We start from the raw sequence: 22,500 nt of genomic DNA on the forward strand, positions 1-22,500 counted from the left end.
CAGGAAAATAAGACCATGCAAAATTAGTTGAGGTGACAGCTGAGGACCAAGTAAGGTGATCCCCTACATTGGGCCTCAGTCTCCTCACTAAAACAATAAGCAAGGGATTGGGGGGAATAATTGTTGAAGGATATGATGCTGCCATGTGGTATCATCTGTCTTTTCTAGATCAAAGACGACAGCTAATACTGAATCAGCGTGTGTAAATGCAGATGTAACTTGTGTCTTCAAATGGGCAAGGGGATCAGATGTACTTCAGCTGCAGCTTAATCCAAACTGTTTATGAGAGATAAAGCTGGGACTTGTAGTGCCACATAAAGTGGATGTTAGCTATGCTGCCATATGTTTGCATAAGTAGCTTGTAAGAGCAATGGGATGGTAATCTTGAGGAAAGGTACCAGATTTATTGAGTTTTAAGAAAGGTAATACAAGGGGTTACATGCCCAAATATTGCTAACAGGAAGGACAAGAGGTTGGTGTTGTAAGATACAGTAATGTGTAATGTAAAGGCTTCTGTGGGTGTTGTGGCATGACTAAAGCATAATGGATTTTAGAACAAAAAGTGGCATTACAAGATTCTATAGAGGACATAGAAAAGGAAATGGTAATGCACTCTTTGGCTGACTTTATGGAAGTGAGGAGACAGGTGAGTTGCTACTGATCTGGCTAAAATAAACAGTTCAGTAGCTCTTTGAAAAGGATCAGAGATGAGGGTATTTCGGATATGGAGGACGGGGCAGGATGAGGGGTATGTTTGCCTGATAGTTTATGGATCCACTGCCACAATGCAGAAACAGGTGTAAAGAATATTTTGGAGGAAACATAATTTTGCTTTAATTTGCTACTGAAACACAGTTATTCTCAATTCACCATTTATTTATCAACTTTCTCCATTCCAGTAATATTTTTTGCATTTTAGAAGTGCACCACTTACATTACACAGATGTAGTTGTAAAAACAACTGATAAAAATATCATTTCTCTTAATTTTAACTTTTTCTAAAGGATCAATTTCTACACTGTTTATATAGTTAATCTATGTTAAGATATTAATCTCAAGCTGCATATATTACATCTATTTCTTTTACATACTTGTGTCTTCATAAACTAAGGTAATCCATAATAATCTAACTGAGAAAAATGCTCAACAATTTTCAATATAAAATGAAGAACACAAACAATGGTACCATACATAGAAATTGCACAACCTTTGATTTACACCAAAAGAAAAAAAGGAGAGAGAAAAAAAATAAAATATAACAATATAAGGAAATGAAACCAGATATATGTAACTATTATGCATTCAGACCGGTCTTCCTTTCACTCATGGAAATTGTATGATATTCACCTCATACAATCTAATTTCAAAATATAGGTAATAATGGCACAACAATAGGTAGACTTCGGTAATCATGACGTGACTATTTATGTACAGAACCAAAGCTGCAATCATTACTAACAATGGCAATCCAAAACTTTCATATTTCTTTTTCAGTCCAGTAAGTTGCCATATGATAAAAAGCCTGTATCTATATACTGCAAACAAACAAGGAAGATTCATAAATTGCTAGCTTTCATCTGCTCTACACTTGCTATTCATGGTTAAAGCTGCTCAAAACAGGAACTGGCATTGCATCCATGTATTTAAGCAGGTCTATTAACTTAATATCTGCACAGAATTGGGGTATTTCAAATCTTCACTTAATTTTAATGGTAACTCACTTTCATTTAGTTTCTTTTTTAGAATTAAAATGAGGTTTGTAGCACCAAAAGGGTGGGTTTGAACAGGAATTACTAAAAATAGTTGAGCATAAGTATATGGTAACTATGTAATAATTGTAACTGAGTATTCAGTGTATCTAGAAAGGAATATTTTCCTGATAGTTAATGGTTTTCAGAACTAGTTCTACAAATAACAAAATTGTATGAAGATCTTATACAATAAAGACTAACTCATCTAATATTTCAAAAAAGTCATTTGAACACAATTCAGTACCAGACATAATAGTTAGTGCCATTCAACACATCCCCAAAAGTTCTCACATCTTTGTATTTCAAATTCATTTATCTAAACATAACCAGAATACTTCAAGTCAAAATACTAAAGAAGGTGCATTGGATCAATCATTACTGTATAAAACAACAATTTTTTTCATGAAAAGATAAAACTTTCATCTATATTTTTGCAATATATAAAAAAGTGCTCACACTCTACAGTAAATGGTTTGCATCCTATCTTTAAGTTAGCATTTGCTATCATTATCAAAAAAAGAAAAAAGGAAAAAAAATTATATATATATATATATATATATATATATATATATATATATATATATATATATATATATATAATATATATATATATATATATAATATATATATATATATAATTTTAAAATTTCCACTTCAAGAATGTGCTTCAAATTTTCAGGAAGACTGGTGATGTAATATAGCAGAACTGGGATGGATGACACTGCCTATGCTCAGTCTTGTCTTCATCAGTCATGGTTGCCTGTGACAGTGGTGTGTTCCTTGTCGAATGTACACCTGTAAGGAAAGCCAGCATATATTACTCAAAATTACTCATATGAGAAAGTTAAGGTTGAATTAACTTCCCAACATACATATTATAATTATAAATGTTTCTGTGTCTATAACATTATTTCTTGTCCTACAGTTTTGGCTGTAACATACAAGAAATAAAACTACAAAAAATATTTATGTGAGGGAAAAATATATCATATTCACAATTATTTTTACATAAATGAAAACATTTTGTATGATCTATTTACTGTATAATCTAATCTTTTATTAAACCCTATGATCCGGATGACATGACCATCACGTCATAAAAAAATTTGGCTTGAGGGGCAGGTGACATGAACATGCCATCATGGGAAAATTTGGCTGAGGGCTGGGGTGACAGGAATTACATAAGTGCACAAAGCTCTCTGAGGGTAATTCGACCCAGTGGGCATTTAGAAAGCGGCTTTTGGATTATTTCCATCAATAAATGAGTGTGGATTGTACCATCTGTGAGCCATTGCTGGAAGAGTGCCAGCTCCAGGGAGGATGATATTTCCATGCTCAGGATCCTATTTCTGCCTGCTGTGACTGGCAGCACAGGCTGTATTACAGAAAATTGAACATTATGGAGGGGGGGGGGGGGTAAAGTGTTACTTATTATTATTATTGCACTGAGTTATGGACTACCTAGAGAGATGATATGGAGTCTGTGCAAGGAAAACAGTCTATTACCATCTGGATAAAGCAAATCAAATTACAAATATAGATATTGGAAAATGGCAAAAAAAAGAAAAAAAGTTATGCAGATACAGAGAAAATAGCACTGTAAAGGGGAGGCATGAAGTCCTGTCACCACATGAGTGCATGCACCCAGGCACCAAGCTGCACATCCATCAGAATGGCAGCTCAAGTAAGCCTATTACTTGTATTTTGGGCTACATGCAGGCTGTGAAGCATCCGGATCCAAGGGGTTAACATCAGTCAATTCATAATGCATTATACGAAAGGCCTCATAAAGTTGTAGAAAATGATAACATCTACTCTAAAACCCAGGCAAATATACAATAACACTATATATAAGCACTGCAGAAAGACAGTTCTATATAACATAAAAAGGTAACACTTTAATTCACACACAAAAACATCACATTTACATGCAATAAGTATTGAAAACTTCTTGTCCATTTAAACTGATTTCATAACTATGGATGCATGCTCGTATTTCATAAGCCTATCAATCTCTTTTTTGTCTATTTGACTTTCATCAGTCTTGTCAACATCAATTTCTCGCCAACCATCATCCTCCAGTTATAAAAAATATTTCAAACTGCTCTGAAAATCTACATAATTGCAAAAGTCTTGACAATGTTTACAATTTACTATTCTATGATGTGCACCACAGAATCACTTGTGTGTGAGGTATAAAGGTTTTTAAAGGCTTTCTTGATCTTTCATGCTACTTGGGAGTCATAGGTTTTAAAATTCTATTCAACATTTATAATAAACTGTTATTCCTAAGGAAGAAGTTATTTACACGAATAAGGGCTTCAAAAATGACATAAAAGTAAATGCCATTTACATCATACTAATGAAAAATATATCATACCAAATATCATACAAAAAGTTGAAACTCCTCAATGTTCAACCTTATTGATGATGATGATCTACTAGTAGAATAAAATATTTCATCATCAATAAGTGTACTGGTAACAATGTGCATAAGAGGCAATTTGTAATGGTAACAAAGAGACACATGACCAACCCTTAGCAAAAAGCTACATAAATAACATATATCCACAAAAAAAATCTGATCTGATATGAGTAAATATCAAACTATTAAAAGTAACAAAGACAAACCAAGCAAAATGTATATCTCACAAGAAAATATGCAACTCTAGAAGACTTCTACATTTAGCATGTTCCCTGCCAAAATAAATAGGGCTCTTCAACTGAAAAAATTGCTGTCACATGAAATGACCTTGCTTTGTCTCAGAGAAGCAGTGGACCACTTTTGAAACCAAACAGTTTCCAGATATACAAACCTTTAAATATTTTGTCTGACCACATTTCACTTTTCTTTTTTTCTTTCCATTTCCAAAAATCAACATATCTGAAGGATCTCAGTGCTACCCATGATGAGGGTTCTGGGCTTCTCCACCATAACTAAAATAATTCATAACTGCCATACTGCAGTCATGCATTAAGGATATCAATTATGAGTTATATCAATTAGTTAAATGCACTGTACTCAGACTAAGTTACTAAGTAACTAAACAATAGTATCATATATGGGGAATATTCAAGAATTATACAGAAATGATGAAAGCATGTGGAATATTTATTCTAACTAAATCTAACTAGAGAAGTTATCTACTATTAGAGTTTATAATCATTAAGGTCTAATACAATATGTGCTACAAATAATATTTTTTATATTAAACATACCAACAAAGGAGAAATCTTAAAGTTGCTATGTAATACATGCCACTCTAAACTGGAAGTAATTCTTGTTTGAGTCAAAAATATTAACATATCTTTATACAGACTATGCTTAACCCAAGTCAATTTGCCGTACATAAACCATGAAATCATATAAATAAAATAATGCAAATATAAAACAAAACTTTCATAATGACTAAAAAATTACATAGCTAATATTTACAAAACTAGCATACATAGAGCAATTACAAAGACATAATTGTGCTATAAATTGCATTGTAATAAGCATAATGTACATTCAATAAAATAATTCTAAAAGTACAGGATTTGAAACAAAACTACTTATCTTGCAAGAGAATGGACATAAAGCAAAATGCATAAAATTTGCATTAAAATGCCTTGTACCTCAAATTATTCAAATAGCAACATAAGTGCTAATTCCAATCCTTATTTGGTGATGAGTACAAGAATTATTGCTATCTTGGAATTAGTAACATTATACTTCTTCTAGACATCTTAATGCAGTATATCCCATAACATGAAAAAGAAGAATGTTCAGGATCCCCACTTACCAAAAGTAGGTCGATGACTTAGAGCTTTGATTTAAAAGACCTTGAAAACAAAATGACCAATATGAAAATCAGACCTGTGACAGTATGGAAAACAACAGATCATCAATCAACAAAAACCTTACAAACACACAGGATAACAAATGCTCCAGTGATAACATGCTTCAGTTATTCTTTAAAGATTATATTCCTTCCTTTTACAGTTAATTGTAACTTAAATTTCATCTATTGTTAAACAGCATGGATTGTAAGAATATTAGAGCAAGTTGAACAAACAATCTAAAACACTAAACTCTAATCAACAACTTTTATCAACATATAAAATCACTTTGATGAATACTGACAATTATAACATGTTTAAGAATGACACCAGGTTTTCTCTAACAAGAAGTACCAAACAGATGAATTTCAAGAAAAGAAAAAGGTGAATTCTAACATAAAATATTTACATCCTAATCTACAACTATTCTGTCCTGGCAATTTTGAAAAGAAGTCTGTTCTTTACAAATTAAAGCAAAAAGCAAGGCATATAATAAACCACACTGTACTTCATATTCATAACGAGAAAAATATCAAAGAATGAGTGTAATATTTAATATTAGCATTTTGTGAAGACAACAATCTGTAATGAATTTCATGAGCCATACTCTCTATAACTCTGGTGAGGCTAACACTGAAAGGCATGCTCTGAAATATTGATAACTCCCATATGCCAGGAGCTAAGTCTTCCTAAAAACAACAACAAAAAATGACTGCATCATTGCCACTGAAAGATAAGGTCTGTATTAGGAAACAGTGACCAACATAATAGGACCTTGCATTTGTCTATTGCCATGCAGTGTTAAACTTATGGTGCTACCAAATAACACATTGAGATCAGCCTCACTGTTTTTAAACTAAGTGAATAGCCTGAAGTACAAATAAAGACAAAGATATTCCAAGACAGGAAAACTTCTTTGGTTATGCCGAAAATACAAGGGAAGGAATAGTTTCACCTTAAAGAAATCTTTATATTTTATTTTATTTCTTAAATGAGCTTCTCACTCCACTTTTGTTATCTTTGATGACAATGTTCCACTGCATGCTTAGCACAGTTATAGCTACAGTTCTAACTGGCAATGTATCTACAGTATACCATCAATGAGGAATATATCTCAGCGTGCATTTGCTTTAGTGTGTTAAATACCTTGGGAATCAATAAACTACTTGGCCAAACAAAAAATGCTAAAAAATACAAAAACAGTTGCAAAAAAATAAAGCTTTATGAACAAACCCACTGCTCACTTGTTTGAAGATCACAACATATATTTTTTATTTTGTTTCCTGGGATGAAAGAGAAGGCTAGAGTTAATAGTAAACACTGATACAGCTTTACCATTATCTATGTGATAGCGAAAAGGATGAGTAAATGGATAATATATATGTGAACAAATCAAAGGAAAGAAGGAAGGAAGATGAAAGGAAATAATACTACAAGAGGACCATTGAAAACCGAATTAATATCACACTCCTGGTTCTGTCCCATGGACATTTTCATCTATTTTCTGGCCAACACAGCAAGACAGAGTAATTCAGAAGGCATATAATCACTTACTCACTCTCTTGCCAATTCATGCCAATTCTCTCAGACTCATGCACTCTTTCTTTTTCTCTCACTTATTCTCTCTCTCCCTCTTTTTCTCTCTCTCTCGCTCTCGTTTTCTCTCTCTCTCTCTCTCGTTTTCTTTCTCTCTCTCTCACTCTCTCGTTTTCTCTCTCTCTCTTTCTCTCATTTTCTCTCTCTCTTGTTTTCTCTCTCTCTCTCTCTCGTTTTCTCTCTCTCTCTCTCTCTCTCTCTCTCTCTTGTTTTCTCTCTCTCTCTCTTTTTCATGCTTATATGTGTTCTTTCTTGCTTTCTATTTCTCTCTTTCTCTCACTTGTTCTCTCAACACTATCAATCTCTTAGTTTTGTTCTCACTCTTACTCTAATCTGCTCTCATTGCACTGGTTTACTTAGATTATTATACTCTGCTAGACCTATCAACAAATTTAAATATCAAGGGTTTATTGTAATTCATGAATTTCAATAAATATCATAATGAAATTCTATCTGACTCCTACTAAATTCACAGGAAGACATGACTTCATACTACTATCTGTCTGGCCTATGATTAGGAGTTTAGAATAGGCACAAAATAAAGATGGAAGGGGCACCAAACTTAAAACTAAGTATTAATTGAACTCTATTTCTATCTCTTTCACATATTACTGTTTGTATTTAGCGATTCTTGAACAAATAGGTGAGGCAGCAGTAAAACATTCATTCAGGGTTTCACCTTTATTAATTAAAGGTGGGGGACGTATTAGCAGATTATTAGTATTTTAAGGATCCAAGACGGTGAGACAGCCACAACAAAGAAACGTAAGAAGAAAATTCTTGATGTCAGGTCTGCGGTGATCTGGATTAGGCAAACACTGTGGGGCTCTGGAACTATTATGTAAAGAACATCATGGACATAAGCCTCACACATGTATATTTTCCATCAATTTCTAACATGTATATTGTCTGTATAATAGTTTCAATCTACCTAAGATGTCTTCTATGACCACAAAAACTTTTAATTGTTATTGTTTAACCCCTCAGTGATGGATATTAGAAATCTCTCAGTATAATAGACTGGTGATTTCTGGCAACATCGCCATGCATATAGCCATACCCGCAGATCTCGGGGTTTGTTATGATGGCTATACACGTGACCCAGCAGTAACAGGTTAAGACAATCCTGTTTTTAAATGAGAATTCTACTACTGAGGCTATTGCATTTCATCATAGTATAAAAAATCCCAGAAATATGTGAAATCCTGATAGATATTTAATAAACCTTCATATATTAATGGCATATACACAAAGTTAAGGCAATACATACAGCTACAATAAAGTTATTGTTGCTCAAGGGGTAAGCTGATGGAATTAACATTCAAGAGAAAGAACCAGGAGTCTGTTCAGTCATTTTTCAGCTAAATACAGAATTTCTGAATTACTATCACATAAAGGTATATGATATAAAATGCAAGGTGAAAAAAAAAAAAAAAAAAAAAAAAAAAAAAAAAAAAAAAAAAAATATATATATATATATATATATATATATATATATATATATATATATATATATATATATATATATACATACATACATACATATATATATATATATATATATATACATACATACATACATATATATATATATATATATATATATATATATATATATATATATATATATATATATATATATATATAAATCTAATGTCTACAATAAGACATTTTTCTAGTCTTTAAAATCTATACCCTACAAAAATGAGAGATACTGATATGTAAGTGCATATATATACAGTAATAATTCCTTAATAAATGTCAAATATATTTCAACTAGACTAGAGTTTAGGGGTGCATGTTACCTAATTAATCTTAATGTAACTTTTCAGAAATATAAATATTGAACCTTGGCTAGTTTATTACATCTACAAGTTTCAACTTACTTTGTCCATAAAATGTTACCCTATACTGCCAATACATAGCAACAATAGTGACAGATACAGCTGTGTGAAAACATGCATGAAGAATAAAAGTTCCATTTCTATACTATAATTCCCAAGCCAGACAGTAAAGGTAAATGCTGTCAAAACTAAAAAAATATGTACAGGATATAAAATAGCATGGTTTGCAAAATCTTCACTGTATACTCAAATAAATAATCTTGGGATGGAATATCAAAACTGTAATGCATTTACACAAGAATAATGAGAAGAATAAAGAGAAAAATCATAAAAAGAGAGAGAAAAAAGGAGAAAAAATGATGAAGAAAAGGATATAATTACCATACCTCAAATAATGTTATTTCCAAGAACAATATTACAACTTACAGACAATATCTGCTGTTTTTCCTACTAAATGTACTATGAGACAACTGCAGATGCAGAAAGCATTATGAGACATTATACAAAACTTTAACAATTGCAGCCAACACAAATTGATATAGACATACCTTAAGGAAGGACAATACAAAAATAAGCATAAAAATAAAGAACTACACACTATAAAGGAGTTAATACATAAGTATAATGCACACATAAATGTATAGAGATGGGCAAAATCTAATACACAACCCTAAAACATTCACAAACACATTCAGTCACCCTTAATTACCATTAATTCACCCCTAAGGACATATAAACAATTTCATTGCATTTTCCAGTCTCTCCTTTTCTTACTCATTCACATAGGAAATATTTGCAATACCTACTTGAAACTTAAAATAAATGACTATACTGACAAATGACAGAATATTCTACCAAACTGTTATAATGGCAGAAAAAAACAATACATAAATAGGCTTACAGAACAATACTTGCAATAAATACTCAACTGAATTTATGTGTACAAACAAAATCAATTTATACAAAAACAAAATAATGTCACCTTTTTTAAATCTAACTCATGGATTTTTTCTAGTCTCTACAGTAATATCTAAATGGTCAATAATTTCAACTACAGCCCAAATACCTTTTACTGATCAAGCTGAAATGATGAGTTAACATTTTTATATCATGATCCCTATTATAATTATAATTTTCTTACATATACAAAAAAAATATATATTCCTTTAGTTTTGCTTTTATCTATATACATCTGAAGGCACCAAAGGACAGTCACATAAAAAATCAATTTATGTGAATTCTGGAAAACTATTAAATGCATCACGATTTCGTTTTCGATTTCTGTATTCAACAAAACAGGTGCTATTGTATGTCTGTGCAGTTGTGGATAATGCCACCTGCATAAACCATGCATATAAAAAGGCAAATGGGAAAACAAATATAGAACCCTAATAAATATATTAATGAAGAAACAAAGGAAAAAAATAAAATATATATTAATCTCAAAGTGAAAATCAAATCTTAATAATGATTATGAACAAAGAAATGAATGAGAATAAATATGCAAGTAAACACAGAAAAAAATGAACTAAAGAAACCAACCAACCATCTGAATAACTAACATCATTCATTTCTCACTATTCCCTGTAGTACATAAATCCTAAAAAGATTTTGCAAACACCTGCTATATCATTACTGCTGTACTGCTATGAAAAAAGACATTAATTCGAGAGAGAGAGAGAGAGAGAGAGAGAGAGAGAGAGAGAGAGAGAGAGAGAGAGAGAGAGATGAGAGGAGAGAGAAGAGAGAGAGAGAGATGAGAGAAGATAGAAATGAATATATATAATATATATAAATAATAATATATATATATATATATACATATATTATATATAATAATATAATATATATATACATATATATATATACATACATAAAATATACTAATATATATATAATATAATATAATATATAATACATATATATAATATAATTACATATATTATATAATATATATATATATATATATATATATATATATATATAAATATTATATATATATATATTATATATATATATATATATATATATATATATATATACATATATATATAATCATTTTAGACTACAAATGCATCATCAGCTTACATCAGCATTCAAGTTGAATTAAATAAAATATATCAATACAAAAAACACTAAACACTAACATCCATTAAAAAAATTAATGTTCATTGTGCAAAGCCACCTATTGTAATGCATACCAGAAGTGGTTCCCAAAAGAGGCCTTCCCTCTTAACTCTCCATTCCAGGAGGATTCGAGATTTTAAAGCAGTTTGGTTCCCTAGTGGTGGAAGACACAGGAAGTCAGAGTAAAGAGAGTCAACAGGTATACAACAGCTAGACTGATATTCAATAATCATGGAAACCTAAATAATATCTCCAATTTTCTTACCACTAAAATACTTTCTACACAAGCATAATATCAACAACTCATTCATGAGACCTTACATATTCATGAGAATATTCAGAAGATATACAAAACAGGGACTGTTTGATAGGCATTTGTGCAAAACCACCTGTAACTTTATTGGAAAGCATGGCTGGCAGATGCAGTCAAATCACTGTGGCTAATATTTCTTAATCAAGTAATACCAACTGCATGAAAACCACAGGACTTTTTTCCAACTCCATTCCACTAAAGAAACACACCCTTCTACTATGCTTTGAATTTCATTACAGATTTTATATCATTACCATCAAAATATCAATGTTTACCATAATTCCTACTAACTATGAGAGGAACTGTCTATAAACACCTAGAAAACCATGTCTGATAATTTATAAATTCCATGTGTAAAAATCTATTTCAGCATTGTTTTTAACCATAACAAAAAATTGTTAGCAAGATGTAAATCAGTTTTAGGAGAGTATAACAATAAATACTGTTTATCATTAGTAACTTTTGCAAGTAAACAGTAAAGAAAAAATAATTGAAAATAATAATTGATTAATAAAATAAAGACTATTCCATCTATAAGCCAAAGCAACATGCAGACAGGACAGAAAAACAAGATTCAATCATTTCCCTATCCTAAATTAACTGTCATTGGTCTAAATCCTACCTAGCCTTAGATTAAAAGTAATGTATATGTTTAGTAACTACAAGGCAAGATTTTAGAAAGTAAGAATAATCTTTATATTCTTAAATACCTAATGTTACTTTTCATGATGGGTAAAAAGAGTTAAAGCTTCACAAAATCTCTAACAACCAGTATATACATAACTTAAATATACATGAACATAACAAGATTTAATAGTGCAGTTATTACATATAGCATATATAATAAAATAACAGAACATAAATAAACCAAAACTATTTCATTTCCATTTCAAGACTAACTTGAAAATTATCATTCTAGTAGAAAAAAAAAAAAACTTTCAAAAATTTCTAAGAGACAACACTGGCAAGAACCAATGGAGATGGCATACAATATCTCATGTGAATATCTGGTAGCAATACTTATTAGCTTACTGGCAGTATTTATTGCATCTGAGTAATGATTATTTGAAAGAATAAATAATTATTTCTTCATTACAGCCTGATATAGGATTTCCTAGTTAATGCTTAACTTTAAAAGAGGCTATGTTATAATATTTTGAAACTCATGAGGATGAATTGATATGTGTACTTTTACCCAGACAAAATTGAACATTTTAATAGTTTAACTCTCTAGTTTTCTACTGATGAATGAACCTATCAGATACTAAATTCTAACTTTTGCTTTTCATTTCATTTCACAAGCATTTCAGTGTTATAAAAAAATGTGCTGGTTTATCAAATTATCAAACAGTGTTATTGTTGGAGGTCCTGGCCACTTCATAGTTATTGTAAGGAATCCACTGTTGGGTACTGTTCACTGTATGGACTCCTTAGAGATGCGAGTGATAGTGAGGGGAGCTTGGCAGTTCGGGCAGGTGTCTGTGCATGCATGTTGCCTATGTGCTGAGTGATGGGTTATGTCCATAACCGTGTATTCTGTCTGCTCTAGGTAGTTGTGCATGTATGCTGCACATGAGGGCTGTATTTGGTCTGTACTAAATGGCACAGTAGTAGCACATGTGTAAACAGATGACAGTATAAGTGTAATATGTTATGTACTTTACTGGCCTATCTCTAATAGGAAGGTTTTCTTGTATGGAGTTATCTTGTGCAAGAGGTCCATTCTTGTTCATGATGCACTACTGGCCTTTCTGTATGTGATTTTGTATGTCCAATAGTTTGTGTAGCAGTGGTTCAAATATTAGTGCGGCCAGTTAAGTAGTGTCAGTGTTTTTTATGTATGTGTGTGATGTCTATGATGTATGGGGTGCCTGACATGGAAGTGTTATATATTGCAAAGAACCTCTGTTTTTGTTTGTGTGTTGCTTAGAATGGTGACAGGGATGTGTTGGTATGCCTTTGTGTGGTTGTGGATTTATAACATGTAACATTAAGGTATGGTGTGAGAAAGGCATTGCATACTGAATTTAAATGTAAATGTGTTGGGAATGTGCTCACATTGTGGTGAACCTAAGTTATTGTGATGTTATCTGTATGTTTGGTAGTGGTTGGGTATATCTACTACCTGAAAAGGATGGTACTATATTAGATTATGTTTGCTGTCTATGACAACTTGGCCTTTTAGTGTACAATGGAGTTTTGCTGTGAGTAAGCCAGCATTTAGTACTGTTATATTGAGTTACATTGTATTTTTGTATGAGAGGAGGAGTCCATTGTTTTTCTTTGGGGCCATCATAAACTGGAAATGACTTTGACAATTTTCCAGATGATGAGTACTTTGCAATGTTGGTATGAGAATTGGCAATGTCTGTAAGTGTAGGGATGTCACTGTCATGCTAATGGTATGAAGTGTTTATTTGAGAAGTTGTCAGGTCCCTTGGTAAATAAATTTAGGACTTGTTTTATGATATGTGGCAAATATTTGTGACTGGGAGGAGGCTGAGGTCTCAAAAGTGTCTTTCAGTTTTCTACTATGTACATCTCCTGATTTGTATGGTTATAGTTATATCTATAAAAAAAATAGTTCATAAAGTTGAGGTGTGTGGAAATTAAAGTTTTACTATGCATATATGAAAATCAAATGGAGAATTACTCAAATCCTAAACAATACTTTGGATTTTAAAAGATGGGATAATCTACTTGTTCACACATGTAAAAGAACATACTAATTGCAGGACCATTAAAGGGGAAAATATGATATTTAAAATGTGGACATTTTTTCTTCTTTCTTAAAAGTGCATTTGAAAAATATTAACTGCCATATTCTTAAAGTAAAAACACTTAAAAATTAAGTTTACATTAAATGAAGTTCAACTGAAGTAACACTTCTATAAAGGGAAAGCTGTTGCAAACATGGGCAGCCCCCAGTGAAACTCAGTTCACAGGAACAAGAAACAAGAAACACTACTCATAATGCAGCAAAACCATAATAGTTCTTTATTCTATATATTGCATATTGCTGACTCAAAACAGGTCAACATAACTTTGATATATATATAAAGGTAATGCTTATCACTGCTAATCTTTTATGGAGTTTACTGACAAATGTAGCATAAATATAAGCAAGAACAATTTCACAATACAAAAGAAGTAATTAATGTATTCTGGTGTCATATCTTTGTCAGTATTACATAAGTTCATAATTCTGATGAAGATACAACATTAAAATGCATTAATTATTTTACTTGTCTTGTGGAATTACTTATTCCCATTTACGCCATTCCTCTAAATGCTAATCTTATCGTTTTTATCTTGCTGCATTTTAAAATTGAAAGATCTGAATACTTCCAAAAGTAATTAAATAAAAATAAAAGCATATCACAAAACCAACTACACAACTGATAAAAAACATGAAAGAGAGATAAGAAGAAAATGGCTTACATGTGTTCTGGATGGTTCCTGATGCAGTTTACCATTTCTGCAGGGGGGATTTCGCCCTTGCAAATGCGATGTATGGAGGTGAAAAGTGGAAACCTGTAGAAAGTTGTTTATTATCAATAGACAAATTCACAGATAAAGGAAATTTGAGTTAATACTGAGGAGGCCAAGAACTGCATAATACATTAACAAAAAATTGTAAAACAAAGCTAAACTACATACTCACTGTTTCACATAAACAGAAATATATGATGGTTCAAGGACAACAAAACCATTAATCAGACTCAATAATAACAATATACATCATAGTCCAAGGACTCTATGATAGTTCTGAAGCATGCAAGGCTTAACATTTTAGCATTTGTTAATTTTATTGATTTTTATTACAGGTATCTCTGGAACACTAAAATTCAGCTTTACCGATCTTCCATCCCCTTGTTCTTCAGCATGTAATTAACTTCTTCAGCAGTTTGTGGTCCCTGTAGCTTCTGGCCATTCAGCATCTCCTTTTCCAGTTCTTCAATTGTCTGAAATTTTAATGTAGTAAGTGATCTCAGAATTTTGCATTGAACAGAAAGAATAGCTAGAAATCTATATTTCTTGCGTTCTTTTCTATGGCAGGCTGACTGATCATTTCTTGTAACACATTTAAAATATTAAGTCATAGTGTATGTACAAAGAAAAAATAAGCCCTATTAAATATAAAAAACTTATCTACATAACCACATAACCTACACTGCATGTTACCAAGATATAATGAGCTTAAGGAAGACTGTTATAGATATTGCAACCATAAGGTATCATATGTGCCAAAATGTTCTATGAGATCTTTTCTTATGACTTAAGGGTTAAGATTCCTACAAATGGCATTAACAAAATGTTGTTCAGAAAAATGTGTTACACTGATCGTCAATTGCTTTATAAAGTATATTTATCCTTCTGAGGAAACTGTTCTCAGTTTTTGTTATTAAAGAAACTTTTTACCATTAGTTCAATTGTGATAATCAGGCCAAATTAATTATATCAGAATCCAGTCCTACACACAAACTTATTGGCCTTCAAGTGGCCACTTACACTCATACACTTTCACACTTCTAAAAATTTACCTTTCCAGTCTTCACAAAAGCCTCTGCAACTCTCCTATTCCTGCCACCATAGCAAGTTGTGATAAGATCAGCAACTCCGCAACTTTCAAAGAATGTGCCCAGTTTGGAACCTGGATAAAATACCTGTTATAAAAGACACAAAAGATAAGACACTATACTTGTCATCAAATATTCTTTACATGAATATTCATGCTTTGCAACAAAAAGTGATGTATACATATCCTATAAATCTTAGCAATTACATGAAATTCTCTCCAATACTTATTCAGACTTACTTCACAAAATTTGATCATTTCCATAAGGCCTAATCTAATCACAGCTGCCTTTGTGTTGTCACCAAAGCCAAGACCATCAATAAATCCAGCACCAGTGGCAACAATATTCTGAAAGAGAAGTCCATGATATTCTTAGCTGAATGGAAAAAATTATACATGTCTGAAAGGCAATCAAGTGGCCACTTACACTCATACACTTTCACACTTCTGTTTTTCTCATCAGTGGAAGTATATGAATTCTTTGAGAGAGAGAGAGAGAGAGAGAGAGAGAGAGAGAGAGAGAGAGAGAGAGAGAGAGAGAGAGAGAGAGAGAGAGAGAGAGAGAGAGAGAGAGAGAGAGAGAGAGAGAGAGAGAGAGAGAGAGAGAGAGAGAGAGAGGGGAAGAAAAATTAAAAAGAAAAGAAAAGAAAAGAAAAGAAAAGAAAAGAAAAGAAAAGAAAAGAAAAGAAAAGAAAAGAAAAGAAAAGAAAAGAAAAGAAAAGAAAAGAAAAGAAAAGAAAAGAAAAGAAAAGAAAAGAAGAAAAGAAAGAAAGAAAGAACGAAAAGAAAAGAAAAAATAAAAAAATAAAAATAAACACGAACCTTCAGAGCACCACATACTTCAACAGCTTCAACATCATCAACAACAACAACTCTGAAGTAATCTGTCTGGATGAGGTCCCTGTACATCCGGCCTACTATGGGATCGCGACAGCCTGTGAGTAGAGCGGAAAAGGAGCACAAGCTTTAGCTTTTTGGAGCATGGTTCAATGGTCTAAATGAATTTGGCATTATTAAACTGCTATGCATGTGAAATCAACTCTCAGAATGGAGTCAAAAATTACATTGTCTTAATTACTTCTGCCATTTAATGCACACAGTTAGCAACGAACCACCAATTTCACAGGTAAAATGCACTGGAACATGAGAACAAATTCCTTACCTATGGTTGTTTCACAAAATTTTTCCTCTGCTACTTCTCCTGCAAGGTTGGCTCCCATAAGGACTGACATGGGAACATTTACGAAGTCACAGATGATTCTAGAGATGAGGGCAATACCACCACCTTCAGCTATGTCAAAACCCTGTTGAATAAAAGCAATAAGAAAATAACATAAAAATAAAAACAGGGAAAAATCCTAATTGAACATGTATCACCATTAGTTCTTTTAAGTATTTAGATTCATATTATTACAGATACAAATTTGTAATTTGCAGAAAAAAAGAGATTGGACAAAAATATCGAATTTTCTTTGATTTATCCAAAATAAACAATAATCTTTCACGCAAACATAAGTCTTTTATGAGTTTGCCCTAAAGCGGACTCATTTTCTATGAAAGTTATATTGATAGGGATAACTTGTAGTTTCTAGTCAGACACTCTTCTTTTTTTTTTTTTTTTTTTTTTTTTTTCACTTTATTTCGTTACGCATCATAATAAATTTCGTTTATAACCACGATACTCTGCCCATTACATAGAGGTCAATCAAGTGCCTTAACTATCTCACAGAAAGAAAACGCAATAACAAAGTTATCCTAAAACTCCAGATACAGCTCTGGAATAATTAGTCCTAAAATTTGACAGGAGACAGCATCCCTTTTAACAGTACAAATATTTAATACCACACCACTGATTAAACCATTAATCAATCCTAAACCTTCACATACTAACCTCTCTACCCGTTCATCACACACTAGGGGAGGGGACAACACACTTACATGACAATGACCACTGACCTTAATAAGCGAGATGCCGACGGCGGTGGGCTTGAGCTGACCCACCAGCGGCTTGCAGATGTTCTTGATGAACTGGTGTGGTATGACGAAGACAATGACATCTGCATCCTTGGCTGCTTCCAGGACGTCGGGCACGGCTATCTGGGGGATGGAAAGGGAACTTCGAATCACGCGGTCGAAACAAAAAACATTCATTATGTGCAATATCAGCAATATGTCAGTTCAATAGGAAGTTAATGATGAGTCAGAGAGACAGTGATGTAGCTGGGGGGTGGGGGAGGAAAGGGAGGGGGGGAAGGAAGGAAGTAGGGAAAGACAGGGGGAAGGAAAAAAGATGGAGAGAGGGGGGGTGTAGTGAAGTAGGGAGGGGAGGCATTGAGAGAGGAAGGGAAGGAGAGGGAGGAAGGGAGGAAAGGAGAGAGAGGGGAGGGAGGAGGGAAAGAAGAGGGAGAGGGAGAGGGAGAGGGAGAGGAAGAGAGAGAGAGAGAGAGAGAGAGAGAGAGAGAGAGAGAGAGAGAGAGAGAGAGAGAGAGAGAGAGAGAGAGAGAGAGAGAGAGGAGAGAGAGAGAGAGAGAGAGAGAGAGAGAGAGAGAGAGAATCGGTGAGAGTACCATAACCCACATACATGAGCTAAAAAAAAAACATAACTCGTCTAATAAAAAAGTAGGCCACACCAGCACCGAAACTCGACCATGTCCCCACCTCCTCAGGCGCCGCACAAAAAACAAAAACAAACGAACGTGGCTCCCGACACCCAACGCCACACTTTTCTCTGCAATTATGGCCAGTTTCAGTGAGCTCTGTACACCGCGGCTGACAACAAGACGCCGAGTTATTTACTGAATGAGAACGACGATAAATAAAAGGTTGGAGGATAAAAAATGATGATAATGATGTTACTGGTGATGAGTGGTGATGATGATAATTGCGTTGATGATGAGGATGGTGAATATTGGTGGTGGTATTGTTCTTGGTGGCAGTGGCGGTGGCTGTATCAAATATATATTTCCTTCTATTCACAATTAGCAGGCTGTTACGCATTATCACTCGTCAAATCTTGTGATATACGTGTATATACAGCCATAATCTTAATTCCCGAGAGATAAGACGTGGATAACTTCTATTCCTGACTGTGATAAACAGTATTGGATGGATGGATGGTGTGTGTGTGTGTGTATATATATATATATATATATATATATATATATATATATATATATATATATATATATACATATACACATATACATAAACATATATATACACATACATATATATACATACACACATACATATATATACATACACACATACATATACACACACACACACACATACATATACACACACACACACACACATACATATACACACACACACACACACATACATATACACACACACACACACATATACATATATACACACACACACACATATATATATATATACATACATATATACACACATACATATACATATATACACATACATATATATACACAACATATACATATATATATAAAACACAACACACAAACACACACACACACACACACACACAACACACACACACACACATATATATATATATATATATATATATATATATATATATATATATATATATATGAGAGGAGAGAGAGAGAGAGAGAGAGAGAGAGAGAGAGAGAGAGAGAGAGAGAGAGAGAGAGAGAGAGAGAGAGAGAGAGAGAGAGATACACACAAGTTTCATAAAAGTCGACAAGCGATGTAGGCAAAACATACGAGCCCCCCTCCCCCTCCCACCCACTCATCAACGAAAGCAAGCGATCAAAACAACTCGAATAAACAAAGACAACGGCAGCGGCATAGCACAGAGGCGAGGCCGCGACGAAATCCTAAGTATCGGGAGAGCCGACACGTGACGGGGAGAACAGCGATAACACGGCTACTGATGTTCTTCGCAGATAAAATGTTCTTCCTGAGACACTTCTACCCCCCCCCCCCCTCCGCCACCTCGCCGCGCTGCAGGAATGGAAGAAAGTATGAAAGAAAAGAGGGGAAGGTGAGAAGGAAAGGGGGGAAAATGAAATAATAAAAGTAATAAAGTATGAGATGGAGAAGGGAAGGATGAGATCGAGAAGGGAAGCGGAGAGAAGCGAGGAAAGGGAAGAAGGAGCGAAAATAAGAGGAAGAAAAGATGGGATGCAGATAAAAGAGCGAGAAAGTGAGTGATAGAGACAGAGCAATGGAAAAAAAGAGACAGGGAGATAGATTGGTCAATTAGAGAGAGAGAGAGAGAGAGAGAGAGAGAGAGAGAGAGAGAGAGAGAGAGAGAGAGAGAGAGAGAGAGAGAGAGAGATGTATCTAATTATATAAACAACCAATATATAGGACGGAGCGGAACTCCACCCGATCACCAACGAGTCCTCATCACCTTCGCCCAATTTAAACCCGAAAAATCCAGAACGAAAGTTGAGCCAGAAAACCACGAGGCGATCCTTGAGCAGAAACCGCAGACCGATCTCCCATAGTCAGCGCCACGGGTCACAAGTGAGGCGTGTCGCCGAGGCAACGAGGACACGTCGTTTTTTTTTTAACTTCAGGGTCATGTTAATAATTGTGATAAAAATGGCGATTTCACCGACAATAATGAAGATAACAAGGCTAATTGAATTAATAGCAAGGACAAGGGTGTTATCGAGAAGGGTATTAACAAGATGGAGAGTGGTACTAACAGGCAAGAAAATGGTGATATTTAAACAAGGATTATAATATTAACAAAAATAGTATTCTTGTCTGGCCCTGAGCCTTGAATGACCTCTTTACAATCTAGCATCTATCACATTTGTCTTTGTATTTCCTGCTTCTTCAATTTCTTTTGAAATAAACGATTCCTGTCTTATGGGAGAACGAGGAGGGAGTGGTGGAGGAATAAAAGTGGAGATATGTGGAGAAGTGGAGAAGAAGGAAGGGGAAATGGAAGGAAAAGGTGAAAGAGAGATGTGAGAAGCTGGAGGGCAAAGTGGAAAGAATAAAAGTGGAGGAGAGATATGAGGAGGAGGGGAAAGTGGAAGGTAAAAAGAGAAGCGAGATACGTTGAAGGGAAGGAAAAGTGTAATTAATTAGTTTTTATAATGTAGTTTTATTCCATTTTACCCCCCCCCCCCCCAATTGCAAGGAATGACCGGGGTTACCATCCACTGGCGGCGAGGGATCTGAACGCGGGTCAGCAAGATCGCTTGACGAGATCGCTACCGCTGCACCGCACGCAAAGACACAAATGGAGAAAAATGTGAATAAATTATCGGGGAAATTGCGAAGAGAAAAAGATGAAAAAAGTATAAAAGTCAGAAAAAATGACACGAAGAAGAGAAGGTGAAGGAAGGGCGGGAAATTGACATCATGAAAGAGGAAGACGAAAAGGATGAAACAGTAAAGAAAGAGAAGAAAAAGAAAACCTGGATAATTGAAAGAGTAAAGAAAGAGAAGAAAAATAGGAAAGAACAAACACACACAAAAAAAAAACAGAATCCCGCCATTAATATCACGAGCCACACTTTTCCAAACAAGAGCAAAGCGAAAAGTCCCTAGAATAATATATGACGAGGAGGCCCTAAGGTGGCATACTTCGCCTTCGCGGTGTTCGCTCCACTCGCTTTCTTGGAAGAAACTGCAGTTACAGTATTTTCTTTCTTTACGACCATGTAAAAAATTGAAAGGAAATGCATGTCTTTACTAAAAGTTATTACTGCAATTCAACTCCGTATAAAGTATACGTGTTTCTTGCATATGTAAATATATTAGAGATGGAGAGAGAGAGAGAGAGAGAGAGAGAGAGAGAGAGAGAGAGAGAGAGAGAGAGAGAGAGAGAGAGAGAGAGAGAGAGAGAGAGAGAGAGACAGAGAGAGAGACAGAGAGAGAGACAGAGACAGAGAGAGAGAGAGAGAGAGAGAGAGAGAGAGAGAGAGAGAGAGAGAGAGAGAGAGAGAGAGAGAGAATTATTACCATCACCATTATCATTAATAACGACTGCCTTGAGCAACCTACCCAAAAGATTCCACCACAATTTGTCAGCAACTCTTCGCCTAATCCTGCTAACGAGCAAACCGACAGACGACACCAAAAAAAAAAAAAAAAAAAAAACACTACCTCGCCGTGGAGAATAACTAATAAGAACTCCGCCAGAACTTACCCACACCCAACACCCTCACATATAATCACACTTGTTTATATTTCTGAATTCCTTTGCCCGTTCCTGAACCAAGCGCGAGGGGTGGTTTGAAAATTACTACCCGAGCCAACTTCTCGCTGAAGATAACGTAAATCGTAAATTCATACTGGATGTGAAGCGGATTTCAATTTCGGGATAAATTTCTTTAGTGAATTAGAAATATGAATGCATGATAAAGAAAATCATATTACGGAAGTCAAAAACACACTAATTGGAATGGTAAAGGAGGATAATTATTAAAAATGAAGTTAACTATAAAAAAAAAAACGTAAAAATTGATAAAAAATCATATACCC

At 33.8% G+C, this 22,500-nt stretch overlaps 1 protein-coding gene across 8 annotated transcripts; it reads right to left on the minus strand.

Annotated features, from left to right (window-relative positions):
- Nucleotides 1–855: 855 nt before the first annotated feature.
- Nucleotides 856–18,198, minus strand: LOC119592014 (glycerol-3-phosphate dehydrogenase [NAD(+)], cytoplasmic-like). Of its 8 annotated transcripts, none has more exons than XR_005230395.1 (10): nucleotides 17,989–18,198; nucleotides 17,195–17,336; nucleotides 16,855–16,967; nucleotides 16,273–16,380; nucleotides 15,998–16,120; nucleotides 15,312–15,418; nucleotides 14,895–14,987; nucleotides 6,818–6,856; nucleotides 5,537–5,576; nucleotides 856–2,546 (listed from the first exon to the last, which is right to left on the minus strand). XR_005230395.1 is itself a non-coding variant. In XM_037940841.1 (9 exons), the coding sequence occupies exons 1-8, from the start codon at nucleotides 18,181–18,183 to the stop codon at nucleotides 5,555–5,557; spliced, it is 903 nt and encodes a 300-aa protein (XP_037796769.1). In that variant the 5' UTR covers nucleotides 18,184–18,198; the 3' UTR covers nucleotides 856–2,546; nucleotides 5,537–5,554. The 8 variants fall into 8 exon arrangements, 6 of the variants coding, with proteins under 6 accessions (XP_037796769.1, XP_037796763.1, XP_037796756.1 ...); XR_005230394.1 differs by lacking the exon at nucleotides 5,537–5,576 and adding an exon at nucleotides 11,215–11,294 and having other exon boundaries at nucleotides 6,807–6,856; XM_037940841.1 differs by lacking the exon at nucleotides 6,818–6,856.
- Between the last annotated feature and the right edge of the window lie 4,302 nt (nucleotides 18,199–22,500).

This window comes from Penaeus monodon, chromosome 3 (genome assembly GCF_015228065.2).
Source record: "Penaeus monodon isolate SGIC_2016 chromosome 3, NSTDA_Pmon_1, whole genome shotgun sequence".
Lineage (NCBI taxonomy): Eukaryota > Metazoa > Arthropoda > Malacostraca > Decapoda > Penaeidae > Penaeus > Penaeus monodon.